Source organism: Lutra lutra, chromosome 7, assembly GCF_902655055.1.
Source record: "Lutra lutra chromosome 7, mLutLut1.2, whole genome shotgun sequence".
NCBI classification, from domain to species: Eukaryota; Metazoa; Chordata; class Mammalia; order Carnivora; family Mustelidae; genus Lutra; species Lutra lutra.
The window spans coordinates 58,366,491-58,384,638 of NC_062284.1; the positions used below are offsets into that span (position 1 = coordinate 58,366,491).

The 18,148-nt window shown below is 48.5% G+C and overlaps 1 protein-coding gene across 1 annotated transcript in view; it reads right to left on the reverse strand.

Moving 5' to 3' along the window:
- Positions 1 to 18,148, reverse strand: part of RASGRP1 (RAS guanyl releasing protein 1) — an 81,296-nt gene that overhangs the window by 30,681 nt on the left and 32,467 nt on the right. Inside the window, exon 3 of the mRNA XM_047736208.1 lies at positions 2,061 to 2,166. Within this exon, the coding sequence (XP_047592164.1) occupies positions 2,061 to 2,166 (106 nt within the window). The remainder of the gene's footprint in view (positions 1 to 2,060; positions 2,167 to 18,148) is intronic.

The window sequence follows — 18,148 nt, forward strand, 5'->3', positions numbered from 1 at the left end:
AGGAGTCAAGGGTGCCTCTGAGGTTTCTGGTTTGGCTAAGTGGATGGGCAGGGACACCACAAACTGAAATTGAAAATGAAAATGCAGGTGTCAAAGCAGAATTAATAGGTAGTAATCGGGGTTGAAGATGAGAAAATGAATTAAGTTTTGGGCTTATTAAGACGGAAAGTGTCTGCAGCACAAACTAGTCCAAGTATTTTTTATAAACAGTCTGGGCTAAAGAAATACAGATTTGAGACAAACTGAGGGTTGCATAAAGGAGGGGGTGGGGGGATGGGGTAACCAGATGATGGGCATTAAGGAGGGCACGGGATCTGATGAGCACCGGGTGTGATATGCAACTGATGAATCCCTGAACATGATACCAAAAACTAATCATGTACTATTACTATGTGTTCAATCATGTACTAATCATATACTAAGTTCAATTAAATTAGTTGAACTTAATTAAAAAAAACAACAACACAAGAAACACAGACTTGAAAGGCCACAGCACAGAGGGACAGAGGTGGAAATCCTGGTGGGAAATCACCCAGGGAAGGAGGTAGAGTGAGAAGAACACCAGGATGCTGTCCCCCTCTTTGAGAGGTGCTCAGAGGAGGGGCTAGATGGGAGGCCAGACAAAGGACTGGCCGCCCAAGAAGGGGAGGCCCTGGAGAGGTGGAGGGGTGTCCACAAAGCCCAGAGTAAATAGGGACAGGAAAAAGCCAAGGGGCTGAGCTACCAGAAGGCCAGTGGTGACATCAGAGGAAAGTCTGAGTGCCGGGTGGGGCCCCAGCTGAGTGAAGGAGTGAGTGGGAATCCAGAGACGGGAGATAGTGATGCAGACTATTTCAGGAGGTCTGTGCATCAAATTTCTAACCCTAACAGGGGAGGGAGGGCAGGGAGAATTATTTCTTAGGCTGGGGAGACCTGAATATGTTTTAGATTGACTGGCAGGTATCGTTGAAGGGGCAGAGGTCAAAGTGGAGGAGAGGGGACACAGGTGAAGGGTCAGACCCTGTGGGGTGCAGAAGGGAGCCGGGTCTGCACAGGGTGGAGGCAGTCACGGGGCACAATCCAGTCCTTAGAGCAACAAGTTTCTCACTGAGGAGGTTTTAACCACTGACACTATTTAGAACTGCTGGTACGTGGAGTTAACAGAAGTCAACCGCCTCTGAGTCAGCCTTATAACAGCTTGAAAATTCTCTGCAGACCAGACACCCACTTATTACCTGCAGCTCTTACTACACAGACCTCTGCCAACACTCCACCCTTGGAATCCTTGGATACGAGAAGTGAAGATTTGTAAGTAGGTTTAGAGAAGGATGCAGTCTCTTCTGGTGACTTTTATTTTTCTGTGTGCCATGAGGTGAAAAGGAAGGGGCCAGGGGAGGGGTAGAGAATGAGAAGAGCCACTAGGCGTGACTCAATGCCAAGGGCACGGGCTGCAGGTGCTCCATGGTCTCCTCCTACCTGCAGTCCTTCCTCCTGGGCCACGGCTTACAGCGTCCCCCGGGGTAAGAGGGAGAGGGCAGGCTTCTTCTCCATCCCACTGGATTCACACCCCGTAGGAAGGTTAAAATCCAGCAGGGTTTGCTTGGCCCACAGCCAGCACCTCTGCCTGAAGCATAAAAGCACCAGTGGCTGCGTCAGATGCTTTGGTGTCATGGACCCTTCTTCAGAGCCCCGGGGAAAGGGGGCGGAATGGGACAGGATAGCCAGCTCATCACTGCAGTCATGGCTGCACCCATGTCAACCTGCACAGGACGAACAGGAATTTTGACTAACCTACGGGAAAGGGACTTTTACTCGCCAGACAAACAGAAGACCAGTGATTTCTTGGACGTCTGGCCCGAGCCATCAGCGCGGGCCCAACTGCAGTGACGCATATGTGTGCGCCTGTGTGCTCACAGACACACATGTCGACACCCCCATGCACAACCCCCGTACCTCTGAAAGGACATTTGAACCCACTGACCACTCTGAGTGGTTCCAAACCACTCAAAACGAAAGCAAGTTTCAAACTTCAAGGTACTTCTGAATGAATCCCACTCGGCCGTCACTGTGCTAAAGGATATAGGGTGATGACTTTCTGGAGCAGTTCGGCAGAGGAAATGATAATTCGGTGCATGGTCAGCATGACTTGCAACAGCTGGTTACTCCGACACAGGTTTCCATCCACATCTGAAAACACAAAAAGCAGCATCTGAGCGCAGCCCCCTGAGAGAAAGGAGTCCCCTGCTGACAACGTCCATTACCCAAAGGTAGAGGGCTGGAGTAGAGCCTCGCCACTCCAGGGGGCCTCGCCACTTGCTTTACTGCCTTCTCCCCCTGCCTGCCTTGAGCACCACGAAACCCCCTTCTTTGCTTCTTACCCTCCTGCTGCATTAACCACCCTGCCAGAAAGATGGTAGGATCTTGGGAAAGGGATAAACCTTGCACCATACACTCGAGTCTCTGTTGAAAGCAGAAACACATTCAAGTTTTTTTTTTTTTTTTTAAGATTTTTTATTTATTTGTCAGAGAGAGAGGAGAGCGAGCGAGCACAGGCAGACAGAATGGCAGGCAGAGGCAGAGGGAGAAGCAGGCTCCCCGCCAAGCAAGGAGCCCGATGTGGGACTCGATCCCAGGACGCTGGGATCATGACCTGAACCGAAGGCAGCTGCTTAACCAACTGAGCCACCCAGGCGTCCCACACATTCAAGTTTTATGCAGCCCAAAGCGCATATGAGGTGGGGGATGGGGGAGTCCTTTCCAGGGTCAGAGTGAAAAATATATAGTCTTAAGAGATTACAGTTAAACACCTGAACTTTGAAAAATTTACAAGAACAGGTGACCATAGGAATACATTTCTAGGGCTCTCTCACAGCCTTGGAAGGGATTCCGGCCATTGAGGGAAATCTAAGCTTTCCTAGTTTTATGGGCAAAATGCCTCCGGATGAAAAGAAAGGAGGAAGACCAGAGGCAAATGTGACATTTGGAGATGATGGCTGGGTTCATTTCAAAGATCATGCTTAGCTAGGTTTTCCAAATCCCAGCAGGTACCAAATGGTCAGATGCATTCTATACACTGGCATTGGGTATACAGATTCCCTTTGCAGTGGTTTCCGAAATCTTTTCAACACTTACACCATGAAGTGTTAGGGGCTGTGTTGCACAGATTGCTTCACCCTTGCCAGCCAGCTTCCAGGTGGGTTCAGCCACGGGGAAGCATCAGCAAGGGGCAGGAGGGGAGAGGCGTCATAGTACTTCTCTCTTGTGCCCTCTCTGCTTTGGTGCCACTTCCCTGATAGCAGCTCTAGGTCTCTTCAGTGAATGGCCTATCCTTCATGACCCCAGCTCTTACCGAGATCTAACCCTGTGGATCCCCACGGACCCCTGGCCCATGCGGGAGGGACAATGACATCTGGTTGCTGACAGTCTGGGTCCAGCATCCCTTAATTCCACCCCCATCTCTGTAAGCGGTTCCTTCACTCCAGTGCTCTCCTTCAACCAAGCGGTGTGAACTTGATCCTCTGAGGGGAACTTGGATGATTCAGGGCAAAGCATCAAAGGAGAGAATGGACGTGACTTGCTGTAGCACTTCAAAGCTCTTTAAAACACATTATACGGGGCGCCTGGGTGGCTCAGTGGGTTAAGCCTCTGCCTTCGGCTCAGGTCATGATCCCAGGGTCCTGGGATCGAGCCCCGCATCGGGCTCTCTGCTCAGCGGGGAGCCTGCTTCCTCCTCTCTCTCAGACTGCCTCTCTGCCTACTTGTGATCTCTGTCAAATAAATAAATAAAATCTTTAAAAAAAAAACACATTATGCAAAAGAGGTTGTCATTTTCACTCTTTCCAAGGACACCAGACGATAAATGAAGGGCACCGTGCACTTGGGCTCCAGATTCGGAAGTCCTGGCTCACCCTAGATGATGACCTAAAGTCACAGTTCATTGAGAAATTGCGCATCGAGGGGCCAGATCACTCACCTTCCCCTCACCGAATCCACCGATTTCTGTGCGTGCTGCTCCTCCCCCTTCTTGCCCTCCCCTATTTCCCCGGGAAGCTGTTCTGAGGCCGTGGCTTCCAGTGGGCACATAGTCTCCTTCTTTCTCAAGGATACCGATACTGCCTCTGTCCACATTCTCTCCTGTGTCATCCACTTCCCTCTCTATCTCCTGCTTTCCTCACCCATGCCATTAAACACAGTGTAACATGGGGTGCCTGGGTGGCTCAGTGGGTTAAGCCTCTGCCTTCAGCTCAGGTCATGACCTCAGGGTTGCGGGGTTGAGTTCTGTACCAGGCTCTCTGCTCATCAGGGAGCCTGCTTCCCTCTCTTTCTCTACCTGCCTCTCTGTCTACCTGTGATCTCTCTCTTTCTCTCTGATAAATAGAATCTTTAAAAAAGTAAGAAAAATTAAAAAAATAAAAATCATTAAAAAAAAAAAAAAAACACAGGGGCACCTGGGTGGCTCAGTGGGTTAAAGCCTCTGCCTTCGGCTCAGGTCATGATCCCAGGGTCCTGGGATCGAGTCCCGCATCGGGCTCTCTGCTCAGCAGGGAGCCTGCTTCCCTCTCTCTCTCTGCTGCCTCTCTGCCTACTTGTGATCTCTCTGTCAAATAAATAAATAAAATCTTTAAAAAAAAAAATAAACACAGGGTAACAAAGCCTTAGGCTCTCACCAGCTCTAAGACTTCTCCACTTCTCCATTCCCCTTTCTAGCAAAGCTTTGTTCTCATCAATTTCCCACCTTCTATTCCATTTTCAACCACACCATTTTAACTTCTACCTCTGTTATCCCAGTGAACAGTTTATTTTCAAGGCCACCAACCAGCTCCACGTTGCCAAATCTAATAAGTTTGTTTCACTGGCTTCGTCTGACTTCATGATTCAGGTTGCATTCAACCCAACCTAACCAAGCTGACAATCCTCTTTCCTGGAACACTTTCTTCTCTTGGCTTCCATAACATCACACTGTCTCAGCTTCTCTCTCACACTCTTCTTCTGTCTCCTCTTCCTCTGCTGAGCATTTAAATGTCACCATGCTCTGTGGCTTAGCCCTCCTACTTCCTTTTAAAAACAGTTTTAAAAATTTGAAACTTCTTAAATTTTAAATTAAAAAATTTAACTTTTTTTTCTAGGGTGAACTCATCTAGTTCTTTGGCGAAAATGCCATCTATTTGCTGATGACTGCCCAACTTCCATCTTTAGCCTGAGTACCAAATTAACATGTCCAACATCCTCCTTGGCAAAGCAACGCAGAGGTCTAATTTTCAAACCTAACTCATCCCATCGAAGCTCCAGACCTCTCGCTCCCCCCAGTCCAGCGCTCCTCCATTCTTCCTCATCTCAGGAAATGGCACCACCAACCATCCTCAGTTACCCAAACAGAAAACCCAGAAGTCATCCTTCATTTCTCAGTTGCCCTCACATCCAGTCCATCAGCGGGTCTTGATTCTACTTCCAAAATGAGCCTCAAACCAGTCCATTTCTCCCCATCCTTGCCACTGCACAGACTAGTTGTAACCAGTACCATGAGGCATGAACCCAAATGACCCCCTGCTTCCTCTCTTGTCCATCCTCCACACAGAAGCCAAGAGGCAGCCCGTAGGTCAGGTCATGGGGTTCATAACCTTTAACAGATTCCATTCCACTTGTAATGAAACACAAACTCCTTGCTGTGGCCAGTGGAACTCCACATGTTCCACTGGCCACAGTGTTCTGGCCCCTTCTAACCTCTCCCACGTTTCATACCCCATTGCTCCTCTTCAGAGGGGAAATACCTCTGTTTCTACCTCAGAGCCTCTAAGTTTCTTCCTAACTCACAGACTTGCGTTTGATATTTCCTGCAGGCCTTTCTTCCCTTGGCCTTTCACGTCATTCCAGTCTCAGCCTCGATGTCACATCCTCCGAGAGGTCTTCCTTAAACTGCTGACGTAGCCATTATCCTGCGTGAGAGTCTTCGTAGCACTTACCAGGATTAAAAGTTATCTTTTCAATTTTTATTTTGTGAGTCTCCCCTAGAATACAAGCTGTGTGATGCCCCAGCCCTGTTTCTCCCACAACCTTGTTTCCAGGGCCTAGAACAGGGAGCACACAGGGCAGGTATTCAATAAACATTTGTTGAGTAAATGAGTGAACTATATCAACGAGGACAACCCTTTTCTTAGGTCTTTGGATGTTGGATTTGCTTTTGCTTTTGTCATTACCTATTTCACTGATGATATACATAATATATGTATTTCTTTTCTTCTTGGCTGAAGTTTACCAAAAAACCCTCGAGGTTACAACTCGACGTATCATTTTTATGAAGTATTCAGTTAGGCTGGTTATAGTTTTGCTCATTTTCTTTTTAGGATTAAAAAATTGTATTTGGGGGAGAGAGAGAGAGAGAGAGAGTGTGTGAGCACATAAGCAACAGGGAGGGACAGAGGGAGAGGGAGAAGACGACCCCCTGCTGAGCAGGGAGCCCGATGCAGGGCTGGACCCCAGGACCATGACCTGAGTTGAAGGCAGACGCTTAACTGACTAAGCCACCCAGGGGCCCTCATTTCGTTAATCTTTCATGAATTCTTCTCAGCTTAGTGAGGCACAGTGGATATCATGTCAGGTGTTTCTCATCATAAGCATCTTTGCCACAAGCTTTTTCATCGCATAAGTAACAGGCAAAACTAAGGCAATTTTGCTGTAAAAGATAAAAAACAAAAACAAAAACAAAACCCAGTTGACAGTTTGGCTTCATCTTTCCATGCTGCTGTGCTCCGCATTTTTATAGGAGATGCTCAGCCCTCACAATGGTCTATACAGTGGCACCGAGTTTTGAGCCCACGTTTCCCATAGAACTTGGAATGTCCGTCAGCGGACACAGGACAATGTGCCAAGAACAAACAGGAGTGGAGAAGGGCTTCACAATGTGGTCTGGAGCTCAGGTACAAATATGCATCCTGGTATTTGGAAACTGGTACCTCTCTTAATGATGGAGTATATTTTATTTTATTATTATTATTTTTTAAGATTATTTTATTTGACAGAGACACAGAGAGGGGGAACACAAGCAGGGGGAGTGGGAGAGGGAGAAGCAGGCTCCCCGCTGAGCAGGGAGCCCAATGTGGGACTTGAGCCCATGACCCTGAAACCATGACCTGAGCAGAAGGCAGATGCTTAACCCGCTAAGCCACCCAAGCACCCCTGAAGGAGGATGTTTTAGCAAGGAGACAAATCCATAAGAAAAAAAAAATCTATAGTATGAAAGACTTTGAAGACTGTGCTTTGCTACAGCACACAGAAACACTCAGTTATCTGCACAGTACTGCCACGGCACGTGTTAAAGGCACTCAAATGTTTTGTATCGTGCAATAAAGTTGTTTTAATTTTGTTATTCAGTTTTCATGTTTTCTCATGTCCTTTTAAATGAATATCCCTGTGTGTGTGTGTGTGAGAGAGAGAGAGAGAGAGAGAGAGAGATTTTTATCTTTCATGGCCAAATTGTTTTTCACCTGATTAGTTATGCAGCAAAAATGATTGTGGGGAAAATGCTCACTGTACAGGTGTTGGTGCAGAAATTGCCTGGAACTGGTTAGCGTTGCACTCTGGTTTCTGGCCCAATTTCTGTAACAGTGATATCTTGCCACGGAAATTCCACATAACAAACCACCCCAAACCTCAGTGACTTAAAACAGCACTCAATTATTTTTTCTCGAGTGAACTGGCTGGTGGGTCAGCTGAGAAAGGCTGGGCTTTGCTGGGGACCTCTGTTACACGACCCCCCCCGCCACCACCCCAACCAGGACCAGCTGGCTGGTTGAGTTCTGTTCTTTCATAGCGACAGCGGGGCATGAAATGGCAACTGGAAATACAAAGGCCTCCTAAGCCTAGGCTTGGAAGTGGCATGCTGTCACTTCTGCCTCGTTCTGCTGGCCAAAGCAAGTCATACTACTGAATCTCCAGCAAAAGAGTGGGAACTTTAAAGTCACATGAAGAATATCATTGACACACGGAAGGTGAAAAATGGGGGACAGGTGTAACAACATCATCAAATCTATCACAATTATGAGGAAGCTAACTTTTCATTTTTTAAGATTTTATTTATTTATTTGAGAGAGAGAGAGAATGAGAGAGTACAAGAAAGCAAGGTGGTGGGGGGAAGGTGTGAGAGGCAGAGGGAGAAGCAGACTCCCTGCTGAGCAGGGAGCCTGATGTGGGGCTTGATCCCACGACCCTGGGATCATGATGTGAGCTGAAGGCAGATGCTTAACTGACTGAGCCACCCAGGTGCCTCTTGGGGGGTGGCTAACTTTTCCAATTCAGCATCTGACAATATGGTTTCTATAATGTTCCTTTCCTCACCGAGGTAGTAGGGTCAAATTCCAGGATACTATGGTAAAAAGCAGAGAAAATGAAGATCTTTGTGGGGTATGCATTAGACCTTTCAGGGGAGCTGTAGACACAGTGACAGGCTTTTCCAGTACGGGCAGGCTTGCTATCTCCACCATTCTCTGTGGCTGCCTGGCATCTTTCCATGGATGCTCATGGATTAGGGAAAAGGGCTTAAAAGTGTCCTGGGTGAGATCAAAACCAGTGACATGTGGAAGGATTCGAGGAACTAAATAGGTTTATTCCAGAGTAAACTGAGAAGAGCTCTTAGGACTATCTTCACATGTCCGCAGTACCATCTGTGGGAGAGGGTTTAGATTTGTTCTGTGGGGGAGGCTGAGAGGAACCAGGGGGCAGAACCAGGGAGGCGGAGGAGAAGAGAGGACTGAGCACCACACGGGGCAGAAACTTCTAACCACCAGGACTGCCAAAAACGGGAGCACTCTCACCACGGAGGTGCTCACGGGGAGGCTGCACCCACAAGGGCAGAGCCGCCATTACCCACTGAAGTCCTATTAATCCCAGGGGCTGCACTAAGCTCCTTAATGTGTCATCTCTCATTCTTAAAATAATTGAGCAATGTTGGTGTGGCCCCACACTGAGAGCTGAGGAAATCAAAGTATAGAAAGATGAGGTAATGTGTTCTAGGTCAAAGAGAAAAAGAGCGAGGATCCGGATCTGGCTCCAGGTCTGTCTGATTCCAGAACTCCGGCTCTCTCCACTAGACGCAGCTGCCTGCCACGCGGCCACCAGTTAGGAGAGGGAATTCAAGTGTGAAGAGGGGGCTGAAGGAGACCAGCTTCAAGATCTCTTCCAGTGCTCAGGGCTGAGTCTAAGACATGCTGCTGGGCTGCTGGATTGGAAGCAATGCACGTTTAAAAGAGTTTTTATACTCTTGATGATTTCTGAAAAACTTTTGGATGCCTTGGCGGATACACACTGATCATTAAAGTTGCCCTGAAGATAAGAAGGGTGTTGTGCCTAAGATGCCAAACCATATTTGCTCGCCGCTGTTACCCTGCACCCCTTCTTCCAGAGTTCCACAATGTTCCCCCACTGCGGCGTGGCAATCGTCACATGCTCTCTGTGGGCGTGAAGGCTGGCAAATGGTAAGGCCAGGAGTGGGTGACTCACTCAGCAAAGCGAGGCAGGAATGGGGTGAGGGAAGAAGCATGTCTGCACCTACACTCAATCTCCCTTCTTGGCTCTCCTTTCCAACCAGGAGGAATTTGGCACGTTCCCTTGCCCTCGCTCCTGCCGCCATCTCTCCCCAGTGCGATGTTCAGCCTCTGTGGGACCTCATCAAGGGTGCCTTCCCTTCCTGACTTCATCTCACGAACAAGCACTTCTTTTTTGAGAAGAAGAGCCTCCCTTTGAAAGTCAGATTTCTAAGTGGGTGATCAAGGGGAATTTACCTTCCAGACTGCAAGATTTAATTTTGATATTTCGATATAATTGCTGCAAGTGGATTTAAATATTTCAATGAATAATTTCATTTTGTTTGCATCTTTAGGCTTTTCAAAATGCAGGGTATCATACTAAAAATTCTAATAAGTAAAATGTGCAATGCATAATAAAATGTGCATATTTTCTCAGTACCATCTGCTTCTCACACTTCAGGGGAGACTTCTTTAAGGGGTTGAAACCTCAGCGGGTTACAAAATGTCAATCTTCCATACTCTATCACTAGACCTGGGGAGTAATATATTGCTGTTGGGGAAGTATATTAGTTAAGGATCCATCCAACCTGTGGACCATTTGGTCCACAAAACAAAAAGAAAAGCCACATGGCTTCTAGATAGTCGTTTATCTATGAACCAAACAAACAAACAAAACGAAGAAGAAGAAGAAAGAAAACAAAATCATTTTCCATCATTAGGCTCAGTGGCAGCAATAGTTACACTTTGTGGAATCACAAAATCTCGGGGTGGAAAAGACATTTGACATTTTCTACCTCAACCTTCTAACTCAGGAAAGCAAGTGGCTATCTAGCATCTACTTGTACCTTTCCAGGGAAAGGATATGGCTCCCCAACTATTCTATATAGTGACTTTTCATTCCATTTCAACTAAAAACATTTTTGGATGCAATTAACCTCTACCGGTGACTCATCTACTCTGTGTGAGGCACTGTCTTAGGTCCTAAAGGAGAGCTGAGGAGCACTCCGGAAACCCCTCGTCATTAAGGAGCCTGCAATCTAGTTAGGGAGTAAAACGTATGCCCAAGACATAATCTATCAGGCAGTAAATGTTAAGAGTGAGCACACAGAAAAATGGCAAAGTTCGGAGGAGGGAGAGACCCTATCGAGTCATGATGGTACAGGAAGCATCTTGATGTCTGTGGAGAAGTGACTCAGAACTTGGAGATTCAAGAGGTCATCTGGTTCAGCCCTTTGCCCCTCAACTGGTCTGCACACTCTTCTTCCTTTCTGTGGCTTTATCTTAAATAAGTTATTTGCCTCTGACAGCAATGAATTGCTCCCTAATGACTGGAATCCCATGAGAGTAAACTAGCAATCCGCTGCATTCCAGGTACCGCTTCTTACTGACAAGAGGTGGGGATGACTTTCCTACAGTGAATGTCTGTCCGAGCATGAGGCATGAACGACTTGCAGCAGAATGGACATAAAACATGACCAACACCAGGGAAACTGCAGAACACAGTCTTTGCTTCCTCTTTGTTTTGGTTTCCATGGACATCTCTTGATATGTGGAGAATTTTGAGTGTACAGAGGCAGAAGATCAGAAATTGGCATACTGCGAGCAGCCAGCTGTTGGTCTTGGGGGCACAACACCAAACAGCAGTTGTGTCAAAACTGGGGACCAGAAAAAATGGTAATGGGAACTCTAGGGTCAAAAGCATGGGGGGCAGAAGTGGATCTAGAGCCTCAAGCAGAGCAGAAACCGTGAGTGGAGGTCAGTGTCTCCAAAAATGAGAAGACAGGATCCAGGGAGAAGTTGACAGACACATGGAGAATCGTGAATGTGTAACACCGGATAAATGTTCTAAAGAAACAAAATCTACTTGACAGCGACACTAGAAATCCCGTTTGGGGAGGATACAAAAATCGGCAAGCTGAAGAATACGTCAAGAGTTTGTGGCCGTTCCTTGTTTTGCTTTTTAGCACTAACAGCTGCCACCAGGGCAGGATGTCCACGGGAAGAGAGAAGGGGGTGCTCCATACCCTGAACTCCCACAACTCCCAACCATCTGCACAGCTGAGAACATGTGTCGGGTACCTCACCTTTGTCTAGAGACAAGTAGCGACTTACTGGTGCATCTGAATTGTTTACTGTTTGTTCATCGGTCAGCAGAAGAGTCCAGAATGAATGCTTTTGAGAATAAGTATGGAATCATTGAAAAGGAGCATGTACAGGCTGCAGCAAAGGTAATTCTAAAGAAGAGCAGAGGTTAGAAGTCAAAGAACACATTTTGAAAATTATATGATGTGTTATTTTAGATGGTAACAACCTGTGAAAGCACTTTTTATGTATCAGCTAAGATTGTTTATTATTAAAATATTGACTAGTTGGGAAAAAAAAAAAACAAACCTTGGTCTTGCTTTTGGTCCTTGGGCCCCCGAGCCAGCACGCCGGGGGGGGGGGGGCAGGGGGAGGTGGGCGGGTGCAGGGCTCAGCAGCCCCCGAGGTCGAAAAGGTTGGTCTTGTCCAGCAGCCTGCGGTGTTCCTTCCTACTAGGTGCTCCTGAACCCACATTCACCCCCCTCCTCGTCTCCCTCTGGACCTTGGCTAGTGATGGAAGGAACAGTTAATCCAGACCCAGAAGCTCCGCTGGTGGAGAAGGATGTCAAGGGTGAAGCCGCTCAGGAGCTACAACAGCGATTTGCCCGTGGTTCGTGCGCTAACCCAGGGACAAAAGTTTTAATGTAAGGTGAGAATCTGGAAAGAGGGGCGCGCCCAGTTCCCTGTAAATCCAGCCTCGGCCTTATTCCCTTTGGGATAACCTGGCCCATCACAGCCGGGCCAAAGGTGTGGGGCCGGCCATGGGAGCGTGAAGATGTAGGCAGAGTGTCTGCTAACCCGTGGCCCAGCAGGGCGTCCAGGGGCTCCGAGGATCTCGGTGACAACTGGCTTTAATTATTTATTTTCAGTGGCCAGGGGACACCATGACATGGACAAGACATAAGCCTCAATTTAACCATGACCTGCACCTGCAAACTTGACCAACCGGCCTCTAGAGGCAGAATCCTCCCCAAGTGGGGAAGGGGCCGGCCAGGCTCACCTCTTCTCCCCACTCCCACCCAACCGCTGGGCCAGGGACCGAGAGAAGGCGAAAACCTGGCTTATCAGCCTCTACCATAAAGGGGATTTGGTGCCATCAGGCCTCCCTTGTCTCCTGTCCCAGAGAGGCCGACCAGGAAGACACTTGGTGGGGAAAAGCCCCTGTGCTTCCTCCCTTCATTCTACCTACTCTCCATCCTGTTGGGGCAGGGTGGGGGTGCGAGGAGGGGCAGGCATTTCAAGTGGCACAGCACCTAGACACTTCATGCGTACACACGCGCATGCGCGCGCGCGTACACACACACACATACACACACACACAATGTGCATGTGAGCGAACCATTCCTGAAGGCAGCGGACAGAGAACCGTGCTGGCCTCTGCAGATGACAATGCCCGATAGCAATACTTGGTTTTTACTGCACTTAGGTTCCACGAACAGAATCATCCGTGTTGAACGTGGGAGTTTCACAACTCTGTGCTGTGGCAGGGGCCGTGGGCTCAATGTTAAAGATGAAGAAACAAGGTGTCATGCCTTGGTCATGGTCACAGGGCTGGTGAGTGGAGGCTCCTGGGCAGGAATGGCCTTCTGACCCCTGCTCAGGGCTCTTCCTTGGCACGAGTGTCTCCTCAAGGAGTAGGCGAATGGGGTGAAGACTGGCTATACCGGGAAGAGCCCTGCCTTTCAGCCATCCACAGTACAAGGCAAACCCCCTTACCCACAGCCCTACTTCTCTTTCTCTCCCCCAGAAGCCCTGTCCCCGTACGGACCAGCTCTCTCACTGCAGTTAGGATACATTCTCTAAAAATCACCCTGGAGATCCTAACACTTAAACCTACCACTTTTCATGACATCCACACAAAGCAGCTATTACTGGCACCATTTAGCTAGGACAGCCAGAACCCAGAATGCCTGCAGAGCCAGTGGCTGTGTGGGTGGAAATGCTAAGGCCCCTGGGAGCTCCCAGCCCTCCTGTGTTGGCTCACCTCCCCACTCTGGCGCAGCAGGTGCTCTCTCTGCTCCCTTGGCCCAGCCAGCCGCAGGAACATTCCTCCCTGGGCACGGCTGTTCTTCCAACGCGTGAAGCTCTATGTAAAAGATGACCCAGATTTTTTAGATGAGTGACTGCAATCTATAAATGTCTAACCAAGTACACGGACTGCCTAACGTGAAAAAGAGCTTTTAGCTGTGTTGTCTCTGCTGAGCAAGACAGCCGGCCCTCCTCGGGAACCGCTGCCTCAGTCTGGGCCTGTCACGTCTGAAGAATCAGGGGGCTGACAAGTCGTGAGAGAAGCTGTCCTGAGACACAGTTGAGGCAGGAGTTGGGCTGGCACTAACAGGCCAGGGGAGAGAAAGCTGTGACCGGTGCCGGGCAGGCCCAGTGATCTGACTCTGGGATAACACCATGACCTCAGACTCTCTGAGCGGCCATCAGAAGGTAGCACCCACTGAACGCCATGCATGGCCGCTTCTCTGGCTCCATTCCCCGGGGAACAACTGGATTGTCTGCCTGGGGAGTTGGGCCACCACTTGATTCTTGGGTGAGCTGCCATCAGCAGAGCCTACTTGGCTCCCACAGAGATCATTCCCCAGCACAGCACCACAGGAATCCGCCCGGCAGAGGCCTGTCCCAGCTCCCTAGAGGACACACACACGGCTGCCAGCAGGTGGCCGGAAGAGAGGCCAGCAAAGGGGGGTAGACCCAAAGAAAAAGAGACAGTGCCAACACAACAGGCAGGAAAATCTGGGGCAGCACTCTACTCCAGCTCACTGGAGCGCCTTCCGATCGCTTCATTCTTGTCTGTTAAATTTGGGGCCTCTTTTGCATGTTCGTTGACAGGCTGAAGAGGTACTGAGGAGCAACTTGGGGAACTTCCCACATACCACACGGTGAACTAACACGAGGCCTCCCTGAGATGGACTGGGCAGCCCCACAATCAACCTTCTTCAAAAAGTTTTTCTTAATGTGTGACTCGATCCTAACAGACCTACATGCCTTGGGCCCCTTGTTCCGGGACACGATGGGGCTGAAGCAATTGGTCTGTGTTGACACGAACAGCAGCACACCGAGTGTGGTCGTTCTCCAAGGACACGGTTCTCAGCTTACAATTCTCTGCCACGAACAGTCCTGTACGAAACCATGGTCAACTCACCCTGTATGGCAAAGGTAACTCGGCGAAGTCTTTCATCATCGGATAGAAGTTACTCTGAAAGTCTCCCGTCGCCTTCCTTGGTTGTAGTTAGGATTAGATTATGTTTGATAAAGGACAAAAAAGGGCCTAAGTGGCCTGTGAGGCATTACAATGGTCGGTGAACTGTTCTTATTTCTCTGGCTGGATCTGGAACACCATTTTGTTTTTCTTTTTGCTCCTGCTGGTCTTCAGCTCCTCCAGCTGGAACTATGATTCTTCATGAAATGCTGTAATCACGACTCTGAGGGGCTGTCCATGGCGGGATGTCACGCTGCCCAGGCCAATGACGCTGGACTTGGCTTCCTCTCAAGGGTGGTCCCATTCCATGGCAGAGTTAACTGGGAGGCTATCCAAACTTCCTCACCATCCTAGGTTTGAAGTGCCCCTGCCCCTCAGACCCTCAAGACAGGAGGACAGCGTCGAGTTTGGGAGGTGCTAGAGAGAGGTCTGCATGAGGACCTGGGAAACAGTTCTGGTTCTAATAGACCCACACACCTAGATGACCTTGCTATCCAGACAGGACTCTCTTCCAGCCTGAAGGAGAGCAGCAGCCTCCCTCTCCTCAGGAGCCAAGAGCAAAACAAGAATGTTCCAATGCACCCCAACTCACGAACCAATGCTTGTCAGCGTCTCACAGAAATAGCCCAGATCCAACACTGAAACTCACAATGTTGGTACCAACTGGAAGCTGGGTGAGCCAGGAGGGCTATTTGGTGCTGCTGGAGTAAAGGTAGCATCTGATTAGAGGAAATGAACTATATTCAAAAGTTAGCCTGATGCTGTCTCTATCTTCTCGTTAACATATACGAAATACTTCCTGTGTACGAGAGAGGCCTTACGTGTATTAACTCTACACAAAAAGTGGTATTATTGTCATCTGACAGATAAAGACACTGAGGCAGAAAGGGTCTAACTTCTCTGAGTCCAGGTAGGAAGTGGCAGACCTGGAGTTTGAACCCAGGCTGAAGGGGCCTGAGGTAGCTCATTTCTGAGACTCAACTTGCTCATTTGCATAATGAGAGCTTGGCAGTATCTTGCCTCCAGCAGCCCAGCAGAGAGCAATAATCAGGAGATCGGTTGAGATAAGGAAAGAGCTTTGATATCTTTTGGGGAGAACGAGGTCCTGAACTGAGTCCAAACCATGTGACATCTGGTTGACTTGCGGGTCCTGAAAACCTAGGCTGCCTGACAGTTGTCACGTAGGCACATGAAACCCTCGCTCTGTTGCGGAGGTACCATGCACGTGCATTTACCGGTGCCCTCTTGCCAACTACGGCCTCCTTGCACACTAGCTCATTTGAGCCTCACTACAAATCCGGGGGACGGGTATTAGTTTAATTATTTCATAGGTGCGGAAATGGACAGTAAGGTGATGGGATCAACCTAAAGTCACACAGCCAATGGGTGACAGTATTGGGACTTGAGTTCTGGTCTTTTGACTTAAGCTCTGCCCTTTCCCCCACAGCCATGGCTGTTCATCCTGAGAGCTGGGAAGATCACTCCCCCTCGACTCCTGAGGGCTGCAGGAGCCAGCTTCCCTGGTAAACGAGAACCCTGACATCAACAACCACCGCCAGGGACTGAACCTCTGCTTGCCAGATGCAGGCAATGCCGTGTGACATCTACTCTATCGCCTTGGCTCTGCGTGCTACATGTGTCTCTGTTTCACACATGGAGAAACACTCAAGAGGGGTAAAACCACTCAATCGTGGTCCCCAAGCAAGGACGTGGGATGAGGGGGAACTACTGTTCTGGTTATCCTTTTGACTCCAGGGTTTCCAGTCTATGATGGGCCTGCAAATATCTTTTAAATGGGAATCCTCCAAAGGATAAGGAAAAGGGTTGGTTTCCTTTCTATTGGTTTCCTACAGTCTCTAGTGCCCTCCTGTACCCATTACACTGGGGCCATTTCCTCCCCCAAATCGCAGTATAGAAGAACAGTCATTGACTAGCACTGATGACACGAAACAGCACTTGCACACTTACTATGAGGAAAGAGTAAAATGCCTTTCAAAGAAAGAAACAGCTGGGGATTTCTAGTCCCAGGACTTGGAAACATGAGAGGATGTAGGGAGGTGATGCTGAGGAAATTAACATAGCTTTAAAAAAAAGGGTAAAAAGAGTTGAGAAACTTAAGGACAAAGCACAAACTAAGATTTAGACTGTTCTTTCAATCTGCGTTAATGTCGCTGTTTAATTCCATTTACAGACCTAGACAGAGCAGTCCCTTGACACAGTGACAATAAGAGCTTCTCAGATTGCTTTAAGAATCCTTAATTTTAAGGTCATTGTGCAAGAGAACAATATGTCCTCCAGTGAGAAACCCAATCAAGATGGCAGAGTAGGAGGATCCTGAGCTCACCTCCTCCCGGATACACCAAGGCTACAATTACATGTAAAACAACTTTCTCTGAAAATGACCTGGAGCAGAACAGCTCTTTTACAGCTAACAGTATCAAGAAAAAGTCATATCAAGAAAGGTAGGTGGGGCAGAGACGCAGTCTGGGTAGGACCTATACCCCCAGTGTGGCAGAGGTGCACAGTGAGAGGGCTATCACAGGCACTGATGTCCTCCCTGAGGAGTGAGGGGCTCAAGCCACATCGGATGCACCCCACCCTGGGGACCAGCACTAGGAAGAATAACCACTAGAAAGTTTGGCTTTGAAAATTACCAGGGCTTACCACTGAAAAAACTTGAGAGCTATAGGAAATCAAGACTCCACTCTTCAAGGGCCCACATACAATCTTACTTGCTCCAAGACCCAGCACAGAGATGGAAGATGAGAAAGTGTCTGGGCCATATGTAAGGGAGATTTACTGGTTTTCAGGCATGTGCTGGAGGGGCAGTGATCTACAAGAAGTTTCTCTGGGAATGACATACTTGCAGGCACCACATTTTCCCCCCTGCTTCTGCCTAACTGGCCCAACACTGGGTACTAGTTCAGACACTGTCCACCTTGTTAGCATTGCTCACCTAACTCCAGTGTTCTCCTGCAGACCTGCACCACTCAACTCGCCTATGTTGGCAGACAACCCTCCAAAGGGGTTCTTGCCCTACTACACCTGGCAGGCAGCCTTGGCTGAGACAGTGCCCTCTCAAAATGGCTCCTGTCACATCACACTCAGCAACTGGCCTTAGCCAGGACTGGCCCCTTCTACATAGGCCCAGTCCTTCAAGACTAGGAGACAGAGCTAACCTATCTAATACATAAAAACAAACATAGGGAGTTCAATAAAATGAGGAGATAGATATGTTCCAAATGAAAGAACAAGACAAAAACTCAGAAAAATAACTATAAGAATGGAGAAAAGCAATATTTCTGATCAAGTGTTCAAAGTAATGGTCACTGAGCACCTGGGTGGTTCAGTTGCTTGAGCA